The sequence below is a fragment of the Aythya ferina genome (assembly GCF_964211825.1).
Source record: "Aythya ferina genome assembly, chromosome: 10".
NCBI classification, from domain to species: Eukaryota; Metazoa; Chordata; class Aves; order Anseriformes; family Anatidae; genus Aythya; species Aythya ferina.
In genome coordinates, this window is record NC_140306.1 from 9,491,479 (window position 1) to 9,513,447 (window position 21,969).

At 67.3% G+C, this 21,969-nt stretch overlaps 3 protein-coding genes across 7 annotated transcripts in view; all 3 read right to left on the minus strand.

Annotated features, from left to right (window-relative positions):
- Positions 1 to 50: 50 nt before the first annotated feature.
- BRPF1 (bromodomain and PHD finger containing 1) lies at positions 51 to 11,127 on the minus strand. 3 transcript variants are annotated; one of them, XM_084531046.1, is made up of 13 exons: positions 10,337 to 11,125; positions 8,416 to 9,375; positions 6,876 to 7,032; positions 5,651 to 5,782; positions 5,248 to 5,394; positions 3,994 to 4,306; positions 3,175 to 3,489; positions 1,877 to 2,164; positions 1,642 to 1,789; positions 1,264 to 1,400; positions 1,052 to 1,170; positions 742 to 896; positions 51 to 591 (listed from the first exon to the last, which is right to left on the minus strand). In XM_084531046.1, the coding sequence occupies exons 1-13, from the start codon at positions 10,996 to 10,998 to the stop codon at positions 408 to 410; spliced, it is 3,717 nt and encodes a 1,238-aa protein (XP_084387172.1). In that variant the 5' UTR covers positions 10,999 to 11,125; the 3' UTR covers positions 51 to 407. The 3 variants fall into 3 exon arrangements, with proteins under 3 accessions (XP_084387172.1, XP_084387173.1, XP_084387171.1); XM_084531047.1 differs by having other exon boundaries at positions 5,266 to 5,394; positions 10,337 to 11,123; XM_084531045.1 differs by having other exon boundaries at positions 1,052 to 1,400; positions 10,337 to 11,127.
- Positions 11,128 to 11,439: 312 nt separating this feature from the next.
- Positions 11,440 to 17,753, minus strand: CPNE9 (copine family member 9). The gene is made up of 20 exons (XM_084531085.1): positions 17,643 to 17,753; positions 16,424 to 16,464; positions 16,298 to 16,344; positions 15,962 to 16,065; positions 15,707 to 15,746; positions 15,160 to 15,236; positions 14,910 to 14,973; positions 14,740 to 14,843; positions 14,567 to 14,671; positions 14,146 to 14,187; positions 13,985 to 14,060; positions 13,858 to 13,911; positions 13,720 to 13,781; positions 13,463 to 13,509; positions 13,195 to 13,376; positions 12,934 to 13,061; positions 12,740 to 12,842; positions 12,591 to 12,648; positions 12,415 to 12,488; positions 11,440 to 12,186 (listed from the first exon to the last, which is right to left on the minus strand). Exons 1-20 carry the CDS (start codon positions 17,717 to 17,719, stop codon positions 12,034 to 12,036), a joined length of 1,638 nt encoding a protein of 545 aa, XP_084387211.1. The 5' UTR covers positions 17,720 to 17,753; the 3' UTR covers positions 11,440 to 12,033.
- Positions 17,754 to 18,187: 434 nt separating this feature from the next.
- Positions 18,188 to 21,969, minus strand: part of MTMR14 (myotubularin related protein 14) — a 30,066-nt gene continuing 26,284 nt past the window's right edge. For 2 of the 3 annotated variants that reach the window (XM_084531080.1, XM_084531084.1), the window contains 2 exons: positions 21,351 to 21,506; positions 18,188 to 18,547 (listed from right to left, as the gene is read on the minus strand). In XM_084531080.1, the coding sequence (XP_084387206.1) occupies positions 18,370 to 18,547; positions 21,351 to 21,506 (334 nt within the window). In that variant the 3' untranslated portion in view covers positions 18,188 to 18,369. The remainder of the gene's footprint in view (positions 18,548 to 21,350; positions 21,507 to 21,969) is intronic. The other variant, XM_084531081.1, reaches the window with a different exon arrangement.

The window sequence follows — 21,969 nt, forward strand, 5'->3', positions numbered from 1 at the left end:
CCCCCTCCGTCCCCCGCCCCGCCAGCATTTCGTTTGTCTGTGATTTTTTTTTTTTTTTTTTTTTTTTTTGTTTCCTTTCCTCCAAAATAATAAATTACAAACACGTTCCCGGCGCCGGGGCCGCCCCCTACCCCCCCCCGGGGGAATAATTTAAGGGGCAGGGCTGTACAGTATTTACAGCCCCGCCGGCACCGGGAGAGGAGGGGGGGGGGGGGGGGGGGGGGGCAACGGGGAAAAAAGGGGGGGCAGGAGGAGGAGGAGGAGGAGGGGGGGCGGCCCCGGGCCTGGTTCTCCCCCCCCCCCCCCCCTCCACCACCCCCCAATTTCTCCCCCCCCCCTCCCCGGTGCGGCGCAGTCCAGCTGCGGCGGGCCCGGTGCGGCGGGCGGGCGGCGGGGGGGGGGGGGGATCAGTCGCTGTCGCTGGAGTCGCTGCTCTGCTCGCCCTGCACCTTGTTGCGGTGCTGCATGGCGCGGTGGTAGGCGATCTGCACCGACTTGCGGATGTTGGACTTGCGGCCCTCCAGCATCTTCTCCTTGTCCAGGTCCTGGTTGACCCCCAGGGGCACCAGCTTGGTGCGGGGCAGCCACTGCCTGCGGGGAGCCGGCGGACGCCTCGTTTGAGGGTTACGGGCGGCTGCGTGCAGCCCCCCCGCTGGTTTATTTCACACCCCCACCCCCCCAACCCACCCTTAAATCCATAGGGGCACCCCCCTCAACCCCGCGTCCCCGCCCGGGCCTCACCAAGTGCGCTTGTTGTCGAAGAAGAGGACGAGGTAGAGGTGCTCCCGCGCTTCCTGAGTCATCTGCTCGCCCAGCTTCAGCACCTCCAGGGGGGGCACGGGGATGGGGACGCCATGGTGGAACATGCCCTCCCGCGGCATCTTGGGGTCGATGATCTGGCAGGGGGGCAGGGGACGGAGCTCTGACAGCGAGCCACGACCCGGACCAGCCCTGTGCCTCGGGGAAGCTGTAATCCCACCTCCCACCCACCCCCAGACCCGACTCTCGGCGCCAGGACAGGATTTGGGGAGGCGCGGGCAGCCCCACTCACCAGCGCCGGGTAGGACGGGTACCCCCGGCACTTGGCCCACACCAGATCCAGGGCATCCAGGGAGGAGTCCTCGTCCTCGGAGAGCCACCCCGCGCCACGGCCGATGCCCTTCCGCACCACTGCACCAAGAGAAAGGGGGAGAGGGGCTTCAGCTGCGCCCCTCTGCACGATGCCGGGCACCTGGTAGGGCGCAGGGAGGTGCCGGTACTTACTGCTGTGCCCCACGCCTCGCCCGGCGCCCACCGAGTAGGATTCGTTCTCTGTCCCCGATGTGTCCTCGCTGCTGTCCTCGGGGAAGTTGACGCGGGAGAAGGAGGGCTTCCCCCGGCCCTGCTTGGAGGGCGTTGTGCTGAGAGAGGGAGCGGAGCTGTTAGCGGCGGTCACGCTTCCAGAGGGCCACACAGGTGGCTCAGAGCTCCACCAGCCAGCCCGGCGCTGCTCCCACCCAGGCTGGGCCCCCAGCCCCCTTCACCTGGGAGCAGAGGCCGCAATTATGGGCGCTGTCCCCAGGGAAAGGGGCAGGTGGGCTCCCACGCCTTGCCCCACGGCTCAGCCGCCCCCTGGCTCCCAGGGACACCGGGGTGAGGTACCTGGTGCGGTCCGAGGCAGCGCTGCTGCTGCTGCTGCTGCTGGACTCGGAGTCGGAGCTGCTCCGAGGGAGGTTGCAGTCGTTGCGGTACACCAGGAAGCTCTTCTTCACCGGCTGGTTCCCGCTGCTGAAGCCGTTGGCGGGCAGGTCTGGGGAAAAGAACGGCCCAGGAGGGCGTTACGAGGGCGCAGCGCCCTGGGGCAGCCTCCCCGTGGGGCCGTGGGTGCCGTGCTCACCCATGGGAGCGTCCTCCGTGGACTTGTCGCTGTCGCTGTCGGAGCTGGAGCTGGGCCGGGGGCTTCGCCCTCGCTTCCTCTGCCGCTGGGAGGAGCCCATCATGGGGAGCTGCGGGGGGCCGATGGGGCTGTTGCCGTGGCCGGGAGCCATCTGGCTGTCTCGGTTCTTCGGGGGACGTCCCGGGCGTTTGGGGGGTCCTGCGGTTTTCGGGTTCTTCTTGGAAAAGAGCACTGAGGTCCTCCTGCCCACTTCGTGCGCCGGGGTGGAAGAAGAATTGGGACCCAGACCTGCAGGGGGGAGGAGAAGGCACCGATCAGCCGCAGCCCGCGGGACCTGACGGGGACACGTGGCAGCAGCAGAAAGGACAAGATTCATGGCTCAGGAACTGTCCCACAGGATCTCCCATCCTGAGCTTCACTGTGCCTGCCCTGAGGGCCAAACCACTCTGCTGGGAGTGGGGCCACCAGAGAGCACCGGGCACAGACGCCCTCATTTTCCACGGGCAGCCTCGCAGTGCAGCCTCTGGACGCTGCTTGCACAAGCAGCTGCTTTCCCCAGCGCCTCGGGGAGCGGGATGCCAAGGTGACAAACGCCCCGTGACACCTCCCAGCTCTGCCTGGGGACCTGTGGGACACTGCCTTCGCTGTGCTCTCCCAGGAGGGCACCTGCCAGCACCAGCCAGCTCCCGGGAGCAGGGCGCAGGCACTCAGCTCCTGGCAGGGTGTTTGGGGCTCGGCCGTCAGCGGGTGGTGAGGCAGATGTGGCCTCAGGAAGAACCCATCTCACACCTCACAGCGGGGCATCCTGTGCCACGAGGCTCAGTGACAGCCAGTCCCTCAGCCACACACAGGAGAAGGCCACCAGATGAGCGCTGAGCACCACGCACAGCCCTGCAGCAGCTCCCAGCACAGGAGGTGGCCGCCTTTGCCTTCCCCTCCTTGCTGCAGGCAGAGCTGGTGACAAAACACCCAGCAGGGCTCCACCATCCCCGGATCCCCCACTGGGGAGCTACCAGCAGGGAGCCCGGGGATGTGCAGATGCTGTGCTCTGCAGGGATTTGGGGCCACCACCCCCACGGGACTCCCCCGTGGGGTGGGATAAAAGGGAATCCTCCTGAGAGGAGACTTGCCCTGCTTCTGAGGAGGAGCTACAGGCAAGGTGTGCACGTGGAGCTGCCCGCACAGCCCTCCTGTCCTGGGAGACACCTGGAAGGTGGCTGCTCCACCAGACAGCCTGCCCAGAGGTGTTTCCCCGCGGTTCCCCGGGAAACCCAGCAGCATTTTGGAGGGGGCGGTACCTTTGCCGGTCTCCTGGCTGCTGCTCTCCTCGGCAGCGCTGTCTGTCTGCAGGTCCTTCTCGCAGGGGTTGTGCGACTGCAGCACTCCCCTGGCGGAGGAGCTGTGCCGCTCCAGCCCGTCTCGGCCCAGGTCGCGGGGGTGAGCGAGCTTTCTCCGCAGGACCGTGATCTCCTTCTTGATCATCTTGGCCCGGCGGGACCGTCCTATGCTCTGCTTGCCCGCGTTGACCTCGTCCAGCCGCTCCAGCAAGATCTTCAGCTGCTCCTCCAGGGGCAGGTGCTTCTGGTTCTCCGAGAGCAGCAGCCGCACGTCGTCTGGGGGCACAAAGAGGGGCAGGTGGATGAAAGAGATCGGGAACTCTTTGGGGACCCTTTGCGTGGAAGGGCACGGGGCTCCCCCTCAGGAGGGAAACAGCACACACAGTACCAAAGACCTGTGAGCACAGCAGGTTACCCTCAGAGACCCAGAGAAAGAGCCCTGCTGGAAGCAAACCCCTTGGGGAAGGCGGGCTGATCAGCAGCACGGGGAATACCAGGGTTCTCATCAGCCGGGGCAAGGGCACAGCAGAAAAACAAGGGGATTGTAACAGGGTGCAGCACAAACAGCAGAGCCAAAGTGACCACGAAGCATTAGAGAGTAGGGAAGTTTGACTGCCTGAAGCCTCAGCAGCTCACTGGGGGGCTGATTCCAACCAAGAGCAGGAAGAGGAACCGAGGGACAGGCCTGGGAGAGGCAGCAAGAACAGCCCCAGGTGCCCGAGTGCTGCGGGCTGAGCTCCGAGCAGCCCCTGTACCCCAGGACGGGGGCCGAGTACCCACCGTCGTCGACATCCTGCACCTGAGGCTCCTCCACAGCCACGCAGTGAGGGAAGTGCATGCCTGTCTCAAAGTCAATGCCCATCTTCTCCGCCTGCCGGCGAGCCTGCCGCAGGACCGCGCCCCCCTGCTCCCGCAGCCGGACGGCTGCCCGGTAGAAGATCGTGTCTTTGGCGTTGTATTTCAAACAGTTGTTGATAATCAGGTTGAAATCCTCCTCGAAGTCGTCGAAGTTCAGGTAGCGATAGGCCTCCAGGTTTTGTTTCATTGTCTGAAAATCCATCGGCTTCTTGATGTGGTCCAGGTAGTCCGGGACCTGCAGGAGAGAACGGCCCGGGGTTAGAGCCCGCCGCCCCCTGCCAGCAACTCCTGCTCCAAGAAAACAGTGGTTAGAGCCATCAGCTATCGCGCTCTGCTGCCCTGCCCCAACACACCTCTGGAAACGCCCCCTGCCTGCACAGCTGGACGGGCAGTAAGACCTCCAGGCCACGCAGTCCGGGTGCTGCGCTCAGCCCCGTGGGGCAGACAGGCACATGGTAGCGTTTTTAAGGCTCCAGGGCCCGGGGCAGCATGCCCTCCTCTCCGGGCAGCGGGCTGTGGGAATCCAGAACGCCACGAGGCGTTCCCATGGGGAGGAGGAACCCCAAGTGCAGCCCCTGGGGGTGAGGGTGGGTGCGGACACGTGGAGCAGAACGGCCCAGGTGGCAGCGATGGCTGCGGGTGGCAACACACAGCACGGACACCCCCGTGCCCACCTGCGCAGCACCAGCACCCCCCTCCCACCTCCCCAGGCGGGGACACGTCGATGACAGGCTCAGCAATCACTCCCCTTGCCCCCAGCAGTGACAATCCGGGGGTCAAACCCATCTCTGCGCCGTGCTCGCTGTCCCCCAGCAAAGGCTTTCACAGGACAGGTAGGAGCACGCCGCCTGCCCGGGGCCCGAGCTCTGGCACTGCCTTTCCCTGCCACAAGCCCCTGATGTGTTGCTGACACCAGGAAGTCACCAGCAACACGAGCAGAGGAGCTGAGCGCTGTGCTCCTGGCCAGCAGCAGCTCCCAGCCCAGTCGCCAGGCTTTTTGCTGACCCAGGGGGGCAGTGCCACACACGTCCCCCTCTGGGGAGCGGTGCCGGGCCGGGCGAGCCAGCAGCAGGCTGCCCAGGGGCGCTTCCGGAGCACAGCCCCCCGTGGGCAGCCCGTGGCACGAGCGAGGGACAAGTTTGAGTGAAGTAGAAATCTGGGGGAGGGGGTTCTTACTTCGTAGATTTCTGTTACCTCAGACAGAGGGACCGGCTCGCTGAAGATGTTGCCCGTGTCTTTCTCCTGCAGCTGCTCGAGCGTCTTGCGGAGGAGGATGAGGAAGGGCGTGAGCTGCATTTCCAGCGCCACCTGCTGCACTTTGATCTGAAACAGGGCGACGGAGCACCGCTGAGCGCCCCTCAGGGACGGTGCCACCTCTCCCCACCTGCACCTCCCCTCTGGCCCCGGTCCCCTCACGCCAGCCTTGCGCAGCAGCCACCGTCATGCAGAGCTGCCAGGGCAGGGCACAGCGCACCCAAGGGGACCCTGCAGCTGGCAGAGGGCACCCGACCTGCACCCCAGGGAGCCCGTGCTCGTGCCCACCCCAAAAAGCACCCCGAGGAGGGCGGGTGACCGTTACCGTCTCTCTCTTGAGCTTCTCTCGCTTGCGAATCAGCTCCACCAGCAAGCGCGCACGCTCCAGGTCGTGGCGGAGGCGCTGCCAGGACTTCAGCTGCTCCTTCAGGGCCCAGTTCTTATCCTCCGTGTCTCTCTGCGGGAACATCGGAGACCATGAGCCCATAGCAGAGGTGCTCCCATCTCCACATCCCCGAGTGCCTGCGAGGGCTCCTCCCCAGCACAGGGAGCCGGCACACCCGGCTGTCCCAGTAAGGCTCCTGCTTCTCTGGTGGTGTGAAACAGTCCAGCTGCTGGCCACAGCTCAGTACCTGCTCCCTGCTCACCATCTAAGGGCTGTTAGGACGCCAGAAAGTGGACACACAAACCTCTAAAAATGCTCTGCCTAATGTACCCGAGTGCAGGCAGCCGCCCAGGACCACAGACCAACACCGCCAGGGGCTGGGCAGCTGCTCACAGCTCCAGCAAAGGGCACCAGGGCAAAACGGGGACACAGCTCTGGTTACCTTCGCTTCTGGGGCACCACAAAATGCTGACTTTTGTTCTGCTGCTGTAGCCAAGGATGAGCAGAAGCTGTTTCAGCCCTTCTCCAGCAAATAAAAAAAAAAAAAGAGGGGGCAAAGGCAGGAGAAACCTCCGCCTGATCACGGCCTTCAAAGGGCTCGGAAAGACTCAGATGGGGGAGCCAGAAGAAAAATAGTCCTCTGGCACGAGAGACTTCACATCTGCGAAGCACTGACTAATGGCTGAGGCAGGCAGCACGCTGGAAGCAGCACCCACAGGGAGCGTTCCCGCAGTGCTTTCAGGCACAGTGAGGTTTGGTTTTGTCCAGACCACGCCTGGAGCTCAGCGGCCTTCCCTCTCGATGCCCCCCACCACGGCGGCCTCGGGTCGGAGCCGCTTCTGCCACGTTTGTCCCAGCTGCCGGCCGCGGGCGGGCGGGAGGAGCGAGCTCCCTGCGCGCAGCGGGGCAGGCTTCCCTCCCTTCCCCGTGGCAGCCTGCCAAAGGCGTCTCCGCCTGGCAAATCTCTGAGCGCCGAGAGCGGAGGGGAAGCAGCGAGAGCAGGCAGCGGGGGCTGCCCCTTCCTCAGCCGGGAGGTGGAGCCCTGGCTTCTACCCCTTGTCCCGAGCCCGCGGGCACCGCATGCAGCAGAGGCTTTGAGCCCGCAGCTCTGAAGCACACGTGGAAGCCCGGGATGCCCCTGAGCACCCCAAAAAGCAGCCCTCACCTGATCGCAGTTCCTCTGCGACTGCAGGTGCGTCTGGAGGCGGCGCAGCAGGGGGACGCCGTTGCGGGACTGCCTCTTCAGCGTCCAGTAGCTGTGCAGCCGCTGCATGAACTGGCTCTTCCTCTGGATGGTTAGACGGTTGGTAATCTTGCTGAGCCTGAGGAAGGGACACAAACCACAGAGCCCGTCAGCGGGGCAAAGCTGGCTGCTGCAGAAGCCTCCGCCGGGGAAAGGCGGCGGCAAGGCCACCCGTGAGCTCCTCGGACCCTCGTACAGGGCAGGAATCCCTGCGTGCCCACGGCGTGCGGGGCAGCAGCACCCCCGAGGAGGCCAGCAGAAGGCACTCAGCCCCCCCTCTCCTGCACACGCTTTTCCTTCCTCCCCCCGCCACCTCTCGGGTGTGAGCACGGGGCCGGCTGCGCCAGGCTGGGCCGCGAGACGGGGCTATCAGCAGCTGGGCCTTCGGCAGCTCCCCGCAGCCCCCGCACGGCCCCGATTCACCCGGCTCATTATGCTGGCACCGAGAGGCCACCCAAGATGACAAAGGCCCCATTCAGCCGGCACCAGACAAGCGGCGGAGCCCCCAGGAGCCTGTGGTGTGAACAGGCCCGAGGAGGGGAGGGCAGGCTCTAGGAGAACAGAGCTTGCTGTTGGAGATAATGAAGGGCTACCCCAACCAGCCCAGACACCAAACAAAAGGGGTTTTCCTGCTCTACAATGGCAGGGAGCCTGAAGGGACTGGGACAGCCCCTTCCACCAGGGCTGGCAAGATCCCTGCGGCTGGGGGCGGAGGAAAGGGCCCCGTGCCTCCACGTCCCGCAGGGCCAGCGTGGGGTGACCCCACCTGCATCGGCCCCAGCCGAGAGCAGCCCCCTTTGCCATCGCTGGCCACGCTCGGCTCCTGCAGGAAGGCGTTTGGCATTCTGGCGGCAGCCCTCGAAGATGAATTAATCCCAACAGGAAGGCCTGGGGTGAGGCTAACAGCTTCCATCTCAGTGTGGGCTCGCTGTGAGCACGCCAGCAGCAGGCAGAGCCTCCAGCCAGCCTGCCAGCGCAGCCACACAGGGGAGGAGAGGCGCTGCTTGGAGAGCAAACCCCGGGCCAGCGAGGCTACCACACGGTTAGCACACGAGCAGGCGGTGGCACGAAGCCATCAGCCCTGCAGCAGCGACCTGCCCGTGCACGTTGCCAGAACTCCTCCCACCGAGCGAAGCCGCGGCGCCCGCCCCCTGCCCTCCTGCCCCACGGGAGCCCCCCGAAGGCCTGGAGGGTGCTGAGCTCCTGCTGGGGGCGGCCCCGCACCCCGACGGCTGCGCTCAGGTGCTGACGTTAAACCAGCAGTGTCTATTTCCTGCCCTCCTCCACGGGGCTGCGCACCTCAGCGCCTCTCCACAAGGCCGCCAGAGGAAACCACGAGCAGCCCCGGGGAAGGAGGTGAAAAGCCCGGTGTGAAAACGGCAGCGCCCGTGTGCTGAGCAGGATGGAGACACCAAGAGAGGGAGAAGCTGCCCCGCAGCTCGGGGAGGGCAGCGGGAGGTACCTGTGGGGGGGGATGCAGGGGACAGAAACCACGGGCGCCGCCGCTCGCTTCTCCGCCAGGATCTTGCGCGCCTTCTTCATTTTGATCCTGGACTTGGCCTTGGCCTTTTTCACCTTCTCGGAGCTCCAGCCCTTGCCCTCCTCCTCCTCCTCCTCGTCCTCCTCCTCCCCTTCGCTGTGGGACAGCGCGGGGAGCCTGCGCACGGAGCCCGGGGGCGTGTGGATGTCGCAGTAGGCGGTTTTGCGCACGCTGAAGGAGGTGCCGTTGGCTCCCGTCTCGCGGACGGGCTCCATCTTCATGTAGAGCCCGGCCTGCTGGGCGCAGGTGACGTGGAACGCGGTGTAGCAGTTGGCCTTGTGACACTGGATGCAAGCCCCGGAGCCGCGCTGCTTGCAGATGTAGCAGGTGAGCTTCCAGCGGGCGGGCGGGATGTGCTCGATGCTGTCGATGGGCTCCAGGAAGACCGTGTTGGCGAAGCACACCTCGGGGATCCAGAGGGCGCACACCACGTGGGCCCAGCGCCCGTCGTCCGTCTGCTTGAAGGCGCCGCCCTTGTTGGGGCACAGGGCGCAGTCCACGGCCCGCGAGGGCGACTGCAGGCACCTCCTGCAGAGCCACTGTCCCTCGGGGATGTAGGGCACCCCGTAGCACTCCTGGTGCACGGCCAGGTTGCACATGTCGCAGAAGAGGATGACGTTGCTGTTCTGGCACTCGCCGTCGTTGCAGATGCAGCACACGGCGTCCTCGTCCACCAGGGCGTTGGGGTCGCCCTTGTTGTGGCTCTCGAAGTAGGACTCCTTCTCCAGCCTGTCCATCAGGTACTCGAAGATCTCCTGGGGGATGGGGCTGACGCCTTCCGTCTTCCGCCGCTCGTTCATGATGTCCAGCCAGATGTAGTCCTCCTCGTCCATGTCGTACTCCACCTCCTCGTCCAGCTCCTCCGCCGACTTCTCGATGTACCTGGAGGGGGACAGCACCAAAGGGTGAGGGCACGGCCAGTGAGGGAACATTTACACGTTCCAGGAAAAACACCAGAGGGGCGTGCAGGAGCAGGGGGTGGCACCGCTCCCCGAGCAGCGTGGCAACCACAGCGCCCTTGGCACAGGGCAGCTGGGCGTTCAGACAGGATAACGAGCCGCGGGCCTTGGAGACTCATCAGCGCAAGGAGCCTCCAAGCACGTACCAGGTGCTCTGGGGACAGCGACCTCGTTCCCAAGGCACAGCAGCACCGGCCCTGCTGGCAAACAGGCCCAGAAGGCGCAGGGTTTCCCTGAATCCGGCCACCCGCCCGCTGCCAGCTGTGGGCAAGGGGAGGATTTGTAGGGAAACGAGCTGGGAGCCCCCGTTTTGCTCCAGCAGCCGGCACACAGCATCACAGCAACCACACTGTGGGGAGCTCGCTCCCTTTTCACACACAGTTACTGTTCTGTGACGCCAGGTTCTCGGGCAGCGCGGTGGCTGGGAGCGCAGAGGCGGCCGTGGGGGTGTTACTTTGGGGCTCAGTGAGCTCCCTGCTTGTTTTGGGTCACTGAGCTTACCCAACCTGCACGGGGCACGGCGCTACCGCAACCCATTGGGCAACGAGGTTACGTTCGGCCTGCAGACACACATCCTACAGCCAAACCTCGGTGCTGGGGGGGCTCCAGCTGTGCTGGGGGGTGCCTGAAGAAGGCAGAAGGATGCTTTCCTTCGTAGGGTCGCACAGCAAGGAACGCACGGCACCAGCAGGCTGCTGGCGAGTGGCTATGGAGTGACCAAGAGCCCTGCAGGCACCAGGCCCTCCAGAAGCAGCGAGCTGCAAGTGCAGAGCCACAGCCAGCTCCCACGGTGCATGTGGACACCAACCTCCTCCCAACCACCCCCAGGAGCCGCACAACCTCCCTGGGAGCCTGGAGCCCAGAGCCCATCTCCTTGCCCGTACCTGTAGTAGGAGGTGGGTCTCGGCGGGGCGTCGGGGGTGTCCTGCTCCAGCTCTCGGTACACCACCTCGGGCAGCTTGGGGGCGGCTCCGGCCGAGGCGTTGTGGTGGTGGTGGTGGTGGTGGTGGTGGTGGTGGTTGGCGTCCTTGCGCTTCTCCTTGTTCTTGTGCTTGCCCGCCTTGGGCGCCGTGGCGGCGGCGGCAGAGGCAGCGGAGGCGGCGGCGGCGGCGGCGGGCTGCCCCTCGGCGTTCTCCTTGTTGCTCCCGTTATCGGGCGCCTCCTCGGGGCCCTCCTCATCCTCGGACACCACGTCCAGGTTGTCGAAGATGCTGATGCGGTGCACGCGGCCGTGCAGGTCCACCTCCACCATGCGCTGGGCCTGGGCGTAGGTCAGCACCTCGCGGCCGGGGGACTGCGAGGGCTCGGAGGGGCTGGGGGAGCGCTTGTTGGCGGCCCGGGCCTGCCGCCCTTTCTTCTTGTGCTTGCGCGGCGGGGCGTGAGGCGGCGGCGGCGGCGGGTGGTCGTGGTCATAGTGGTAGAGGTGGTACTCGATGCCGCTGTAGCTCTTGTAGATCTTGCGGCACGAGCCCACCGGGCACTCGTAGGGCGGCTTGGTGGCCCGCAGGTTGTGGCAGAACGTCTTCACGTCGAAGTCCACGCCCATGGCGGCCACACCGTCACCGTCACCGCCACCGCCACCCCCCCCCCCCCGGCCCCGGGCACCCCCCGCCCGCCCCCAGCGGCTGCCGCCGGCCGGGCCGCAACAATGGAGGCGGCGGCGGCGCCAGGCGCGGGGCGGCCGCTGGGTAAAGCGGGCGGAGGGACGGGGGAGGCACTTTCGGCACGGCCGCGGGGAGGAGGGGAGGGGAAAAAATGGGAAATGGGGGTGGGGAGGGGTGCGGGGGGCAGGACGGAGTGGGGAAGGGGAGGGGAATTGGGGAGGGGGTGAAGGGGATTTTTTTGGGGTGTTGAGCGCATTGGGAGGGGGGGAGAGGGGTGAGGCGAATCTGCGGGAGGTGGGGTTGTGGGGGGGGTGGAGGCGCGCGGCGGGCACCGGGAGGGACGGGGCGGGGAGGGGAGGGGAGGGGAGGGACGGGGGGCACCGGGACCACCGGGACGGGACCCAACGGGGAACACCGGGAGGGACGGGACGGGACCCACCGGCACCGGGACGCACCGGGCCCGGCACCGGGGAGGGAGCCTGCGGGAATCACCGGGATGGGACCGCCCGGGACCGGCACCGGGGCGGGTCTGACACCGGGACACACCGGGACACACCGGGACACACCGGGAACCACCGGGACACACCGGGACGAGGCTGAACGGGGCTCCCGGGGCAGCACCGGGACCCACCGGCACCGGGACGGCCCCCACCGGCACCACCACCGGCACCGGGACCGGCACCGGGACCCCTGGGGCAGCACCGAGACCCCCCGGGACCCGCCCCGAGCCCCCCCATGCCCGGTGCAGCAGGGCGCAGGCCGGTTGCAGCGCTTTATTTACAGCCGGGACCGCCGGGACAGCCCCGCCGCCACCCCACAACCTCCCCACCGAGGGCTGCGGGGTCCCGGCGGAGCCAGGCAGCCCCACACCGGGACCCCCCCGGTGCCCACCGGCCCCGGGCTCCCCCGTGGGCTTCCCCACGCCGCCACGGAGGGCTCGGGGCCGGTGCCCCCCCGGTGCCAGCCCCGCTGCGGGGCTACTGCGGGTCGGCGCGGCGCGGCTTGATGTCGCGGGTCTTCATGTAGGACAGGAGCTGCTCGGGGATCTCGGCCAGCACGTCCTTGGCCAGGCGCGCCATGCTCAGCACCTGGTTGCCCGAGTCGTCCACGTAGTCCCGGAACGGCACGAACTGCGGGAGGAGGCGGCGGGCACGGCCGGGAAACAGCCCTCCAGCCATGCCCCGTGGCAAAGGACACGGCCCCACGGCACAGGACGCAGCCCCATGGCAAAGGACATGGCCCCACGGCCGCCCCGTGCCACCGGCTGTGCCCATAGGAGGCTGCTCCAGGGCACGAGGGCACCGTGTGCCCAACCCCGTGCCCCCACCCTGTGCCCGTCTCCCCCCCGATCCCGTTACCTGCACGATGTCCCTCTCGGCGTAGCGTCCCCGCGAGGACACCCGCACCTCGTCGCCGTCCAGCTCCTCCATGGCTGGGGGCAGCGCCGCTCAGCGCCCCGCCTGCGGGCAGTGCCCGCATCCCCCAGCCCCGTCCCTTCCTCCGGGACGCCCCCGGTGCCCCGAGCCCCGCTCACCGTCGAATTCAGCCGGCCCCACTCCCACGATGATGATGGACATGGGCAGCGCCGAGGCCTGCGGGGTGGAGGCAGAGAGGCAGCAGGGGGAGCACCCCGAGTGTTTGGGGTGCCTGGGATCTGGTGGCACGGCCACGGGGTGCACTCACGGTGACGATGGCCTCCTTGGTCTGCAGCATGTCGGAGATGACGCCGTCGGTGATGATGAGGAGGACGTGGTACTGGGAGCCGTCCGTCACCTGGGCGGCCGTCCTGCAGGCACAGGGGGGACGGGATCCCTCCAGCAGCCGTCCCCGTGTCACCTCGCCGCTTGGGGTGGCGGGGACAGCCCCGTGGTGCTCACCCGGCCACCTGGTTGATGACGGGGGCGAAGTTGGTGGGCCCGTAGAGCTGCACGGTGCGCAGGCTCTGCAGGTAGGACTCGAGCACGCCCTCGATGCCGTTGCAGCTGGGGTTGTCCTCGTTGTTGTTCTGGGGGACGGGACGGGCGCTCGGGGTGGGGCACAGCTCCCTGCTCCCTCCCACGGCTGCGGGGCAGGATGCGGCCAGGCTGGGCGCTTCCCCAACCCGCAGGCTGGGGCTCCCCAAGACCCCCAAAGCGCACCAGGGGGAACTGGTGGGAGATCTTGCCGTCGGGCGGCAGCTTGGCCCCGAAGCCGTAGGCGGGGAAGAGCTTGTCGCTGTCGTAGTCCTGGATGATCTCCCCGACGGCCTTGAGCGCCAGGGCGTAGGCGCTGAGCTGGTAGGGGCTGGCGTAGTGCAGCGAGGTGGGCTGCGACGGCATCCCTGCGGCACAGCGCCCGTCGGCACCACCCTGCCGCCGCCTCCACCGCCGCCCCCCCGGGCAGCCCCCTCCCGGCCGCCGCGCTCACCGTTGGAGGCCGTGAAGTCGATGGCGACGGTGAAATTCAGCTGCGTCCTTGGAGGGAGAGCGAGGGAGGCTGCCGGCCCCACGGCACGGTGCGTCCTCTACCCGTGCCCCCCAGCCCCATCGCTTGGCCCCACGCCCCCACCAGCGCCCGCAGCTGCCGTCTCGGCACCCCCAGGCTGTGCTGTCACCAGCACCACGGTGCCGGCCCCCCCGTCCCGGTGCCCTGGGTGTCTCGGGGGGACACCCGGCCCCACTCACCCGCCTCGGATGTAGTCAACGAAGGTGAACTCGGACTCGACGGAGAAGGAGAGCAGAGTCACCTGCGGGCACACAGGGGGGTCAGGGCCAGGCCCCCGCCGCAGGCAGGAGCCCTAAAAGCGCCCCAGCCCCACTCACGGTGCCGGAGTTGATGTATTTCTTCTTCTTGCACTTCTTCCTAGGGTTCAGCACCTGTGGGCACGGGCAGGTCCCACTGTGGGGCTCCCAGCACCCCTGGAACCCCCCCCGGCCGTACCCCCCGTACCTCATACACCGTGAACTGGCTCTGTGCTCGGGACAGCTCCCGGTAGCTGGTGGCGAACTCCCCAATGAAGTCGTGGCTGCGGGGGGAGCGCGGGGGCCGCGTGTGGCACGGGGCGAGGGGCGCCCCGACGCCCGCCCCTGCCCCTGGGGGCATGGCCTCACCTCCCGTCCCGGTCCCAGTCGTACACGTCGATCTTCACCGTGCTGGGAGCAAAGAGGGGCTCAGGGGGAGCCGCCGGCACGGCCACCGTGGCTCTGGGGCCGTGGGGACACCGTGCCCGTGGCACCCGGGGCTCGGCGTGCCAGCGCCGTCAGAGCCGCACCGCGTGCCCGGCCCGCGGCTCTGCGGGGAGGGGAGCGGGGAAATTTGGGTCACGGCAGGGCTCTGGGGAAGGGGGGGAAGCTTTTACGTAATTTGGGTTGCAAAGGAGGGAAGAAAAAAACACAATAAGGACCCAATTCGGAGCTGCCTGCTGCTGTTAGCGGGGCTACACCTGCTGGGGAGGTGCTCACGCCCTGCCCCAGCCCCACGGCTGCCCAACGGCACCGTCCCCAGCCCCTCACCGGGTCCCCAGCCCCTCACCGGTCATAGTCCCCGTTGCAGAGGGCGCGCACGGGGATGGTGAAGGGCTGCCACACCGGGTTGAGCGTGTTCTTCACCACCTCCGTCTTGTGGCAGATGGTGAAGCTGCGGGGACAGGGCAGGGTCAGGGCACGCCGCGTGTTGACCCAGGTGCCCCGCGGCCCCGTGCTCACGTGCCGTCCTCGTTGCTGCGGTAGAAGACGAGGAAGGGGTCGGATTTCCCAAAAAAGTCCTTCTTGTCCAGCTTGTTGGCGCACAGCTGCATGGTGACGATGTCCTGGGGACGAGGACTGTCACCCCGGGCTGGCTCCTCGCCCCGTGCCCCAAAAGTGCCAGTGCTCACCCTGCAGTTGCTCAGCTCCTCGGCCAGCAGCAGGATGGTCCCGCACCGCTTCCCCGGGACCCCCCTGCGACAAGAGGCCAGCGTGGGGACGCTGAGGACAGGATGGGGCAGGACACGGGGTGCTCTGCGTGACCCCATGGTGCTGGTGCCTTCCCCCATGCACAGCGGGGCCGTGGGGGGGTCCCCAGGTGGGGCGGGTGGCCGGGGGCACGGTGTGGGACCCCCAGCCCCACCGCGGGGTGCGACTCACGTGAGGGCTCTCTCCAGGCGGCCCCGCTGGGACCCGATCACCTCCCCCAGCGCCACGAACGCCTGCCCCAGGAAGTCCTGCGCCCCGAGCAGAGGGTGTTAAACCTGGGGGCTCCTGCTCGCAGCCCCCCCCCAGACCCTCAATGTCCCCAACCTGTCGCTGCCCTGCCCCACGGCCACCCACCCTGTGCCGCAGGAGCCACCCCAGCCCAGGACACATCCTGCACAGCCAGGATCACCCCATGCACACACTCCACGTGCCCTGGACCCATCACGTCCCCCACCAGAGCTGTTCCACGTCCTCTGGTCCCATCCTGCACCCCAGAGCCACCACGCATCCCCCCGAGGGACCGATTTCCCGGCGTGGCAGACACCTACCTTCTGCCAGTCCCGATGTGGCATGGAGAGACGAAGAGCAGGTTGAGCCCCCCGAGGCCAGGGGTGCCTGTCCCACCCAGGAGCCCCCTCAGGGGCACAGCCTTGGGGTGCCTCCACCCCCAGCAGCTCCCACCATGCCGGGGCATCTCCCCCAGCCCTGCGGCGCTCACCTGCTTGTAGATGGAGCAGCTCTTGGAGTCCACGTTGTAGCTGCCGGTGGCAAAGCAGAGCCATGAGCTGGCGCCCAGACACGTCCCCACGTCCCCACCCGGCACTCGGGGACCCCCGCAGGCCCCACGCTCCATTTCCAACCCCTCGGCCCCTCCGCGCTGTAACAATTTTTATTGCCTCGGTGCTTTGTCACGGTGTCCCACGGGGGCTCAGCACCCCTGCCCCGCTCTCCCCGTGGCTAAGGAGGCACTCACACGTCGAAGCGGAGGTTTTGCTTCTCCTCGAAGTAGTAGTCGAGGACAAACTTGCGGACGAAGTCGGGGTTGAGGGTGTTGTCGATCACCTCGGTGCGCCCAAACTGCGGAGAGAGGGGTGAGGGCGGCCCCGTGCCCGCCATCCCTCCCCATGGCAGCTGCCCCAGCACTAATCCCCGCGGGGATTAGCAGCGAGGAGGGATCATTAGCGTGGCAGTCGGTGGCCATATGGGCCCATTTAACCGAGCCGGGGATTAGCCAGGAGCGGGCACGCTGGGGGCTGCAGCACCCCTGGCGTGGGGTAGGGGGGAACGAGGCGAGAGACGCGGCGCTCACCTCCTTCCACTCGCTGCTCCCCGCGCCCTGCACGAAGAGGACGACCACTGCGGAGAGAGGAGCGGAGCCGTGCCGTGCCCTGCCACGCTGTGTTCACACCGCAGGCAGCACGCCCTGGCCACCCACCTGGGTCAGATTTGGAGAAGGTGTCCATGTCCAGCAGGTTCCTGGGGGGATGGAGCCAGGCGTGAGCGGCCACGCGCTCGCTGGGTGTCAGCACCCAACCCGCTGGGGGTCCCCGTGTCCTCCCCGGGCTGGGCTTTTGGGGGATGGCCCCAATCGAGAGGGCAGTGCTGGTGCTTTAGGGCCAAAAGCCCCAGCACCCGTGGGACACGGGCAGGAGGCCGGGTGGAGGGAGAGGGAGCCCGTCGGGACGGCGAGGAGCAGCGTCTCCAGCGCTGACAGTGATTGAACACGACAGGAACCCATTTACAGGACGAAACCTTCCCCGGTGCTGCCGGCAACGGCCGAGCACCCGCCGCACCCCGGTCGCGGGAGTGCAGCTAATGGAGAGCGCAGAAGTGAGAAGAAAGCAGACACTTAGCAGGGGCCGGGCAGCCCGCGGGGGCCAGCCCGCACCACCCCACGGCTCCCCCAGCACAGCAGGAGCCGGAGCACTTTGATCGCTGCCGTCGTTGTGCTTTGACACCGGGGGGAGCCGGGGGCTGCGAGCGGCTCCGCTGGGATCCTTCCTGCGCCCTGGTGCTCAGCCAGCTGCCCTGGCCCAAGTGGAAAGGGCTGGGGGGCAGAGAGAAGCCCCCACCAGGCTGTGCCGGCAGCCCTGGATGGAGCTGAGCCCTCGGGGGGCTGCAAAGCTGGGGGCAGGCATCCACAGCCCCTCCGCCTGCTGCCCAGCGGGGCTGGCAGGGAGGGAGGGGGCTCAGCCGGGACCCTCAGAGCATCCACAGGGAGGGGGCACAGCAGCCCCCAGCCCAAACGTGGCCCGGAGCTGGCAAGAAGGACTTTGGGGCCACAGCGGGCAGGGTGGTTGATGAGGGCAGAGGCCTTCCCTTGCCCCCCAGCACTGGGGACGCCCCCGGTGCCGGTCCCCGGGGCAGGACCCCCGCGCGGGGCTGTACGCGGCCACAGCAGCCGCCGCTCGCCCCGAGGCACCGAGCAACAAACACCCCGGGGCTGCGGGCACCGAGCCGCTCCTGGCCCCGCTGCCCCGCGCACGGCCGGCACCGGGCAGGGCACAGCCGGGCTCCCGCTCCCGGTACGGAGCCCCGGGCAGCTCCGGGAGCACCGGAGGGGAGCGGGCGCAGGACGCGGGGCTCCCGGCGCATCCCCCTCCCCCGGCCCCGCCGCTCCCACCCGCCGCCGAGCCGCCCCGCTCCCGGCTCACCGGCAGGACACGGTGAGCTCCACCTTGGTGCCGGGCACGCTGCCGGCCGCCGGTTCCAGCGCTCCCGGAGACGCCATCCCCGTGCGGGCGCCGCCGCTGCTCCGCGCCGCCTCCTCCCGCGCCGCCGAGGCGGGCGCGCCCGGGGGCGGGCACGGGCACGGCGGCCCCGGCCCCGGCGGCAGCGCCGCCCCGGTGAACGGGGGGCTCGGCCCCGGGCACCGGCACGGAGAGGAACCGGAGGAAGGGGACGGACGCCCGGTGGGCGCCGCGGCTCGGCCCCGCCGGGAGCCCCCCGCCGCGGGTCGCGCCCCGGGGAATGCTCGGTGCCGGCTCCCGTCCCGTCGGGGCTCCACGTCTGGAGGCGCGGGCTCGGTGCTATTTCGGTGCCGCCGCTCGCGGAGCGTGGGCCGGGCTATTTATAACCAGCGGCGCCCCCGCCGGAGCCGCTCCCGGCGCCCGGTTCCCCCGCGCCGCCGCCGCCGCCGCCGCCCCCCGGCTCTGCCCGCCTCCCCCCCGCCCGCAGCCCAGACACGAAGAGGCGGAGGGGCTGCAGAGATGGCTTTACTGCACCAGGGGCCTCGGAGCCCCCCCGCTGCTCCCCCAGCCCCACGCAAGGGTGGCCGTGAGCCGGAGCTCGGCGTGGGGGCCGGCGTGTCCCCAAGGACGGGGGTCCCGGCTCGTCCCGGGGCCCCCCGGGTCTCCTCCAGCCAGCGGTCGGTCCGGGCGCTCAGAGCGTGCTGCTGCCTCTCAGTCCCACGCCCCGCACGAACTGCTCCAGGAGCCCCCCGATGGCCCCCGAGGGGCTGGGGGGCACGGCCTTGAGGCCGATGGTGCGGCTGTAGCTGGCCAGGAAAGAGGAACGCACTTCTTCCAGCCGGGACTCGCGGTCGCTCGCCGACACCAGCCTAGGAGACAGAACGGGGAGGTCAGCGCCGGTGGGCACCCCGCTCCCAGCCCCGCACCCGGGGCTGCACGAGGTGGCAGGGCTCGGGCTGTGCCCCTGGATCCCACAAGGAAGGGATCCCCTGGTGCTGCTGCCCCCTTGCCCAGCAGCTCCCCGCTGGTGTCCTCCTCCACCACCACCCCACTCCTCACCATGCGTTCATACAGAAATTGTTGCTTTGGCCCCACAGGTGTGGGCTGACATCAGCCCCCGTGTGCCAGCTCCCTGCCTTGCTGTGGGTCCAGATGGAGCCTGTCCACAGCTGCCGTGTCTGGGCAGTCACTTCCACCCCACTTGCACCCGTTCCTTGTTTCCCAGCCTCTTGCTGCCCCTGTGGGCACGTGGAGAGCTTTGAGACAGCACGAAGGTGCCAAAAACCAGGGCAGAGACGCGTTAGCACTGCCCACGGGCAGGATGCAGCCTGCAGAGGATGGCACGGTGTCCCCCAGGCCCCGCTCTCCTCTCCAGCTGGGCTGTGCACCTGGCTTGGTGCTCCGAGAGGGGCAGGAAGGCAGTGTCCACCGAGGGAGCAGCAGAAGGTGAGGCAGCCCTTCAGAGGCAGCCCGAAGCCGGCCTCGCTGCGCGCCTCCGCACCGTGCCCACGGCCCCCGGGGAGAGGAAGGCGTTCCTCAAAGGTCGCCCCAAGGGCACAGCGCGAGCCTCCCCGTCAGAAATTCTCTTTCATCTCCCCAGCGCCCGGGGCCCGGCTATAAATTGGCACAGCTAATTTGAACGGGAGCGTTAACCACCCACAGCCAGCAGCTCCAGTCCGGAAACGGCAGCGAGAGGATGCGGTGGGAGGGCTGTAAACAGCGAGCGGGGCTGCGGCAGGCAGCACGGCCCGTGTTTACAGCGCCGGATAATAAGGAGAAGCCAGAGGGCAAAGTAGAAAGGCAACGTCTCCAAACACAGAAAAAAGGATGCTTTTTGGTAAGCTAATTAGAAGGCAGAGCTCGCCAACCTGCGAGCATTAAAAATAAGCTGCAGGAAAGCGGGGCTGGCTGGCGTGCCCAGCTCAGCGATCTCAAATGGCAGGCGCAGAGGTAAGAGAGGTAAGCGAGGCAGGCAGCGGAGTTGGGTCCTGCAGCTCCTGGTTTTCACACCTCTGCCCAGGGCAGGCTGTGTGCTCAGACAGCTTCTTTCAGAGAGTGAGAGACTGGGAGGCGTGGGTTTGGCCAGCTGGCTGCTGCCAGCCCCCGACAGCTCAGCGCCACCTCGGTGCCGAGGTCCAAGAGCAAAGCCAGGCACGTGTCCTGGCCAAAACCCCGTTGCCCTGCCCTGCTGCACAGCCCCTGGTGGGGGGCACGGGACCAGAGGAGACGGCCGGAGCTCCAGCTCCACAAAAACCCCGAGAAGCCCCACGCAAGCACAGGGAAGCAGGGTGTGAGAAGCGGACCTTCGCCCCACACTGCTGTGCTGCCAGTGGAACTGAATCTCTAAAATCTCACTGATAGCAAAAAAAAAAAACGGATAAAACTAGAGCGGGCTTCTAAGCAAACAGAGCTGGGCAGAGCAGAGAGAGAGGAGGCCCTGGGTCAGGCTTGGCACGAGATCCTTGTGTTCCCTTCCAACCCCTGCAGCCAAGCAGTCCCCAGCCCACGAGCACAGCACCCCGCAGCGAAGAGCTGAGCAGGGCAAAGCACCCGCAGCACCTGCTGCACGCCCCAGGGAGAGGCAGCACCGCTGTCCCCTCCTTCCGAGCCTGGCTGCCTCCAAGCTACAAGAGCCCACAGGCAGCTTCAGTGCTGCAGAGCCCAACTTCAATGCACTTTTCTGCCACAATTCCCTGTCCTGGCGTTAGCTCCAGCTCCAAGAAGGGTGGCAACGGCTCTTGGTGCTGAGCAGCAGCCACCTAGCACGGCCAGGCTCAGGGGACAGCAAGGCAGTCACTGCTTTGGCCACGTGCTCTTCAGTCCCATTTGATTCCCCGGACAGCCGCAGGAGCAGTGCAGCGTGCCCCAAAGCAGCAGGGAAAATCATCACCCAGCCAAGCCGTGCCTGGAATCCCCAGTGATTCCCCACCCAGCCAATTCACGGGTCTTCTAAATCCACCATCACTCGGGGAAGCAGCTCTGCTCTGCTCTGCAGGACAGCCCGCAGCCCCGGCTAGCTAGCAGCCAGCCCTCAGCTGCCATTTCAGCTCCGTGACTGAGAGCTTGCAGCCTGAAGGCACACGCCGAGGTTCTCCTCTCACAGCAATTAAGGCTCAGCTCCTGTCTTTCTGCAGAGGTGACTTTCAGCCTGGGGAGGGAGGCGTGCCTCCCAGCACAGCACCGTGCAGCAGGACGCGGGGGCTCTGCTGCCCAGGCCGGGTGCAGCGCCTGCAAATGCCGCTGCTGCATGGGGTCAGATGGAATAAAAGCCCCTCTCCCACTGCAGCAAGGCTCTGAACCCAGCAGGGAGATGTAGAAGATCCAAAAGCCAGAAGGGCTGGGGCACCAGTCCTGCCCTGACAAGCGCGCATCCTCAGCTGCACCAGATTTATGCCCAAATTCGCTGCTTTTGGGGGAAAGAGAGAGAAAGGCCTCGTGCAGAAAGCAACTTGGCAGAGAAGAAGCCGGTTTCTTTCAGAGTCCAGCACAACCAGAGCGCGCTCAGTGCCAGAATTTCTCAGTGACAGAATTTGCAGATGGAAAGCATCAAGGCAGCAGAGACGGGACAGCTTGTTACGGGCTCCCAGGCTTCTTCGAAAGCAGCAGGGTGACAAAGCTCCAGCGCTCGCCGACAGCCCCCCAGGGGACGGATCCTGCGTTCGAGACACTTACAGGCAAGTGCTAGGGAACTCATCCGGGAAGCTGCAAGGGAGAGAGGCGTCCGCGCTCAGGTTCGCCTGCTCCCGAATGCTGCCACACCCTGTCACCATCTGCCAGCTGCCAAAGTCTGTGGAAACGGAAGATCCGGGCAGGGAATGGTCGGCCGATCTGGGGCAGAGAGAGAGGGAGACGCTGCAGTCAGTCGGGTCGCTCAGCCACACGCCTTCCCCTAACGCCGCTGCCAGGGACGCGCGGGGACGGCTGCCAGCAGCGCCCGTGCCAGCGGCTCTGACGCCGTGGGACCAGGGCGCAGCGTGCAGCTCGGCCCCCGGCCAAGCCTTTCCTTTGAAAGCACAGGGAGAGCTGAGCTGGCCGGGGCAGACAAAGCAGCAGAAGTGCCCCCAGGGCCGGATAGGACAAAGCCAGCGAGAAGCAGGTGGCCATGCAGGACAGTGAGACCCGTCAGTGAGGTGCGGCGGCCCCAAATCCCTCAGAGATGCGGACGCAGCGCTGCGCAGGGGACATCCACCTGGCGCTCATTTCAGCTCCCAGGGTGATGGCGAATTGTTACTGCGACTGGGCTGCTGCTGAGGGAGATTTAGAGATCCTTGGTCCGCAGCCCTTAGAGAGG

What these genes read in the sequence shown, in the direction of transcription:
- BRPF1 (XM_084531045.1), bottom strand. Translation starts at nt 10,998, where the DNA reads ATGGGCGTGGACTTCGACGTGAAGACGTTCTGCCACAACCTGCGGGCC. An exon ending in CGCAGAGGAACTGCGATCAG is followed by an intron (nt 5,783 to 6,875) that starts GTGAGGGCTGCT and finishes ATGTTCCCGCAG; the next exon opens with AGAGACACGGAGGATAAGAA. An exon ending in ACCCGTCCTACCCGGCGCTG is followed by an intron (nt 897 to 1,051) that starts GTGAGTGGGGCT and finishes CCCCCCTGCCAG; the next exon opens with ATCATCGACCCCAAGATGCC.
- CPNE9 (XM_084531085.1), bottom strand. Translation starts at nt 17,719, where the DNA reads ATGGCGTCTCCGGGAGCGCTGGAACCGGCGGCCGGCAGCGTGCCCGGC. An exon ending in GTCATCAACCAGGTGGCCGG is followed by an intron (nt 12,843 to 12,933) that starts GTGAGCACCACG and finishes CTGTGCCTGCAG; the next exon opens with GACGGCCGCCCAGGTGACGG. An exon ending in GGGGCCGGCTGAATTCGACG is followed by an intron (nt 12,489 to 12,590) that starts GTGAGCGGGGCT and finishes CGCTGCCCCCAG; the next exon opens with CCATGGAGGAGCTGGACGGC.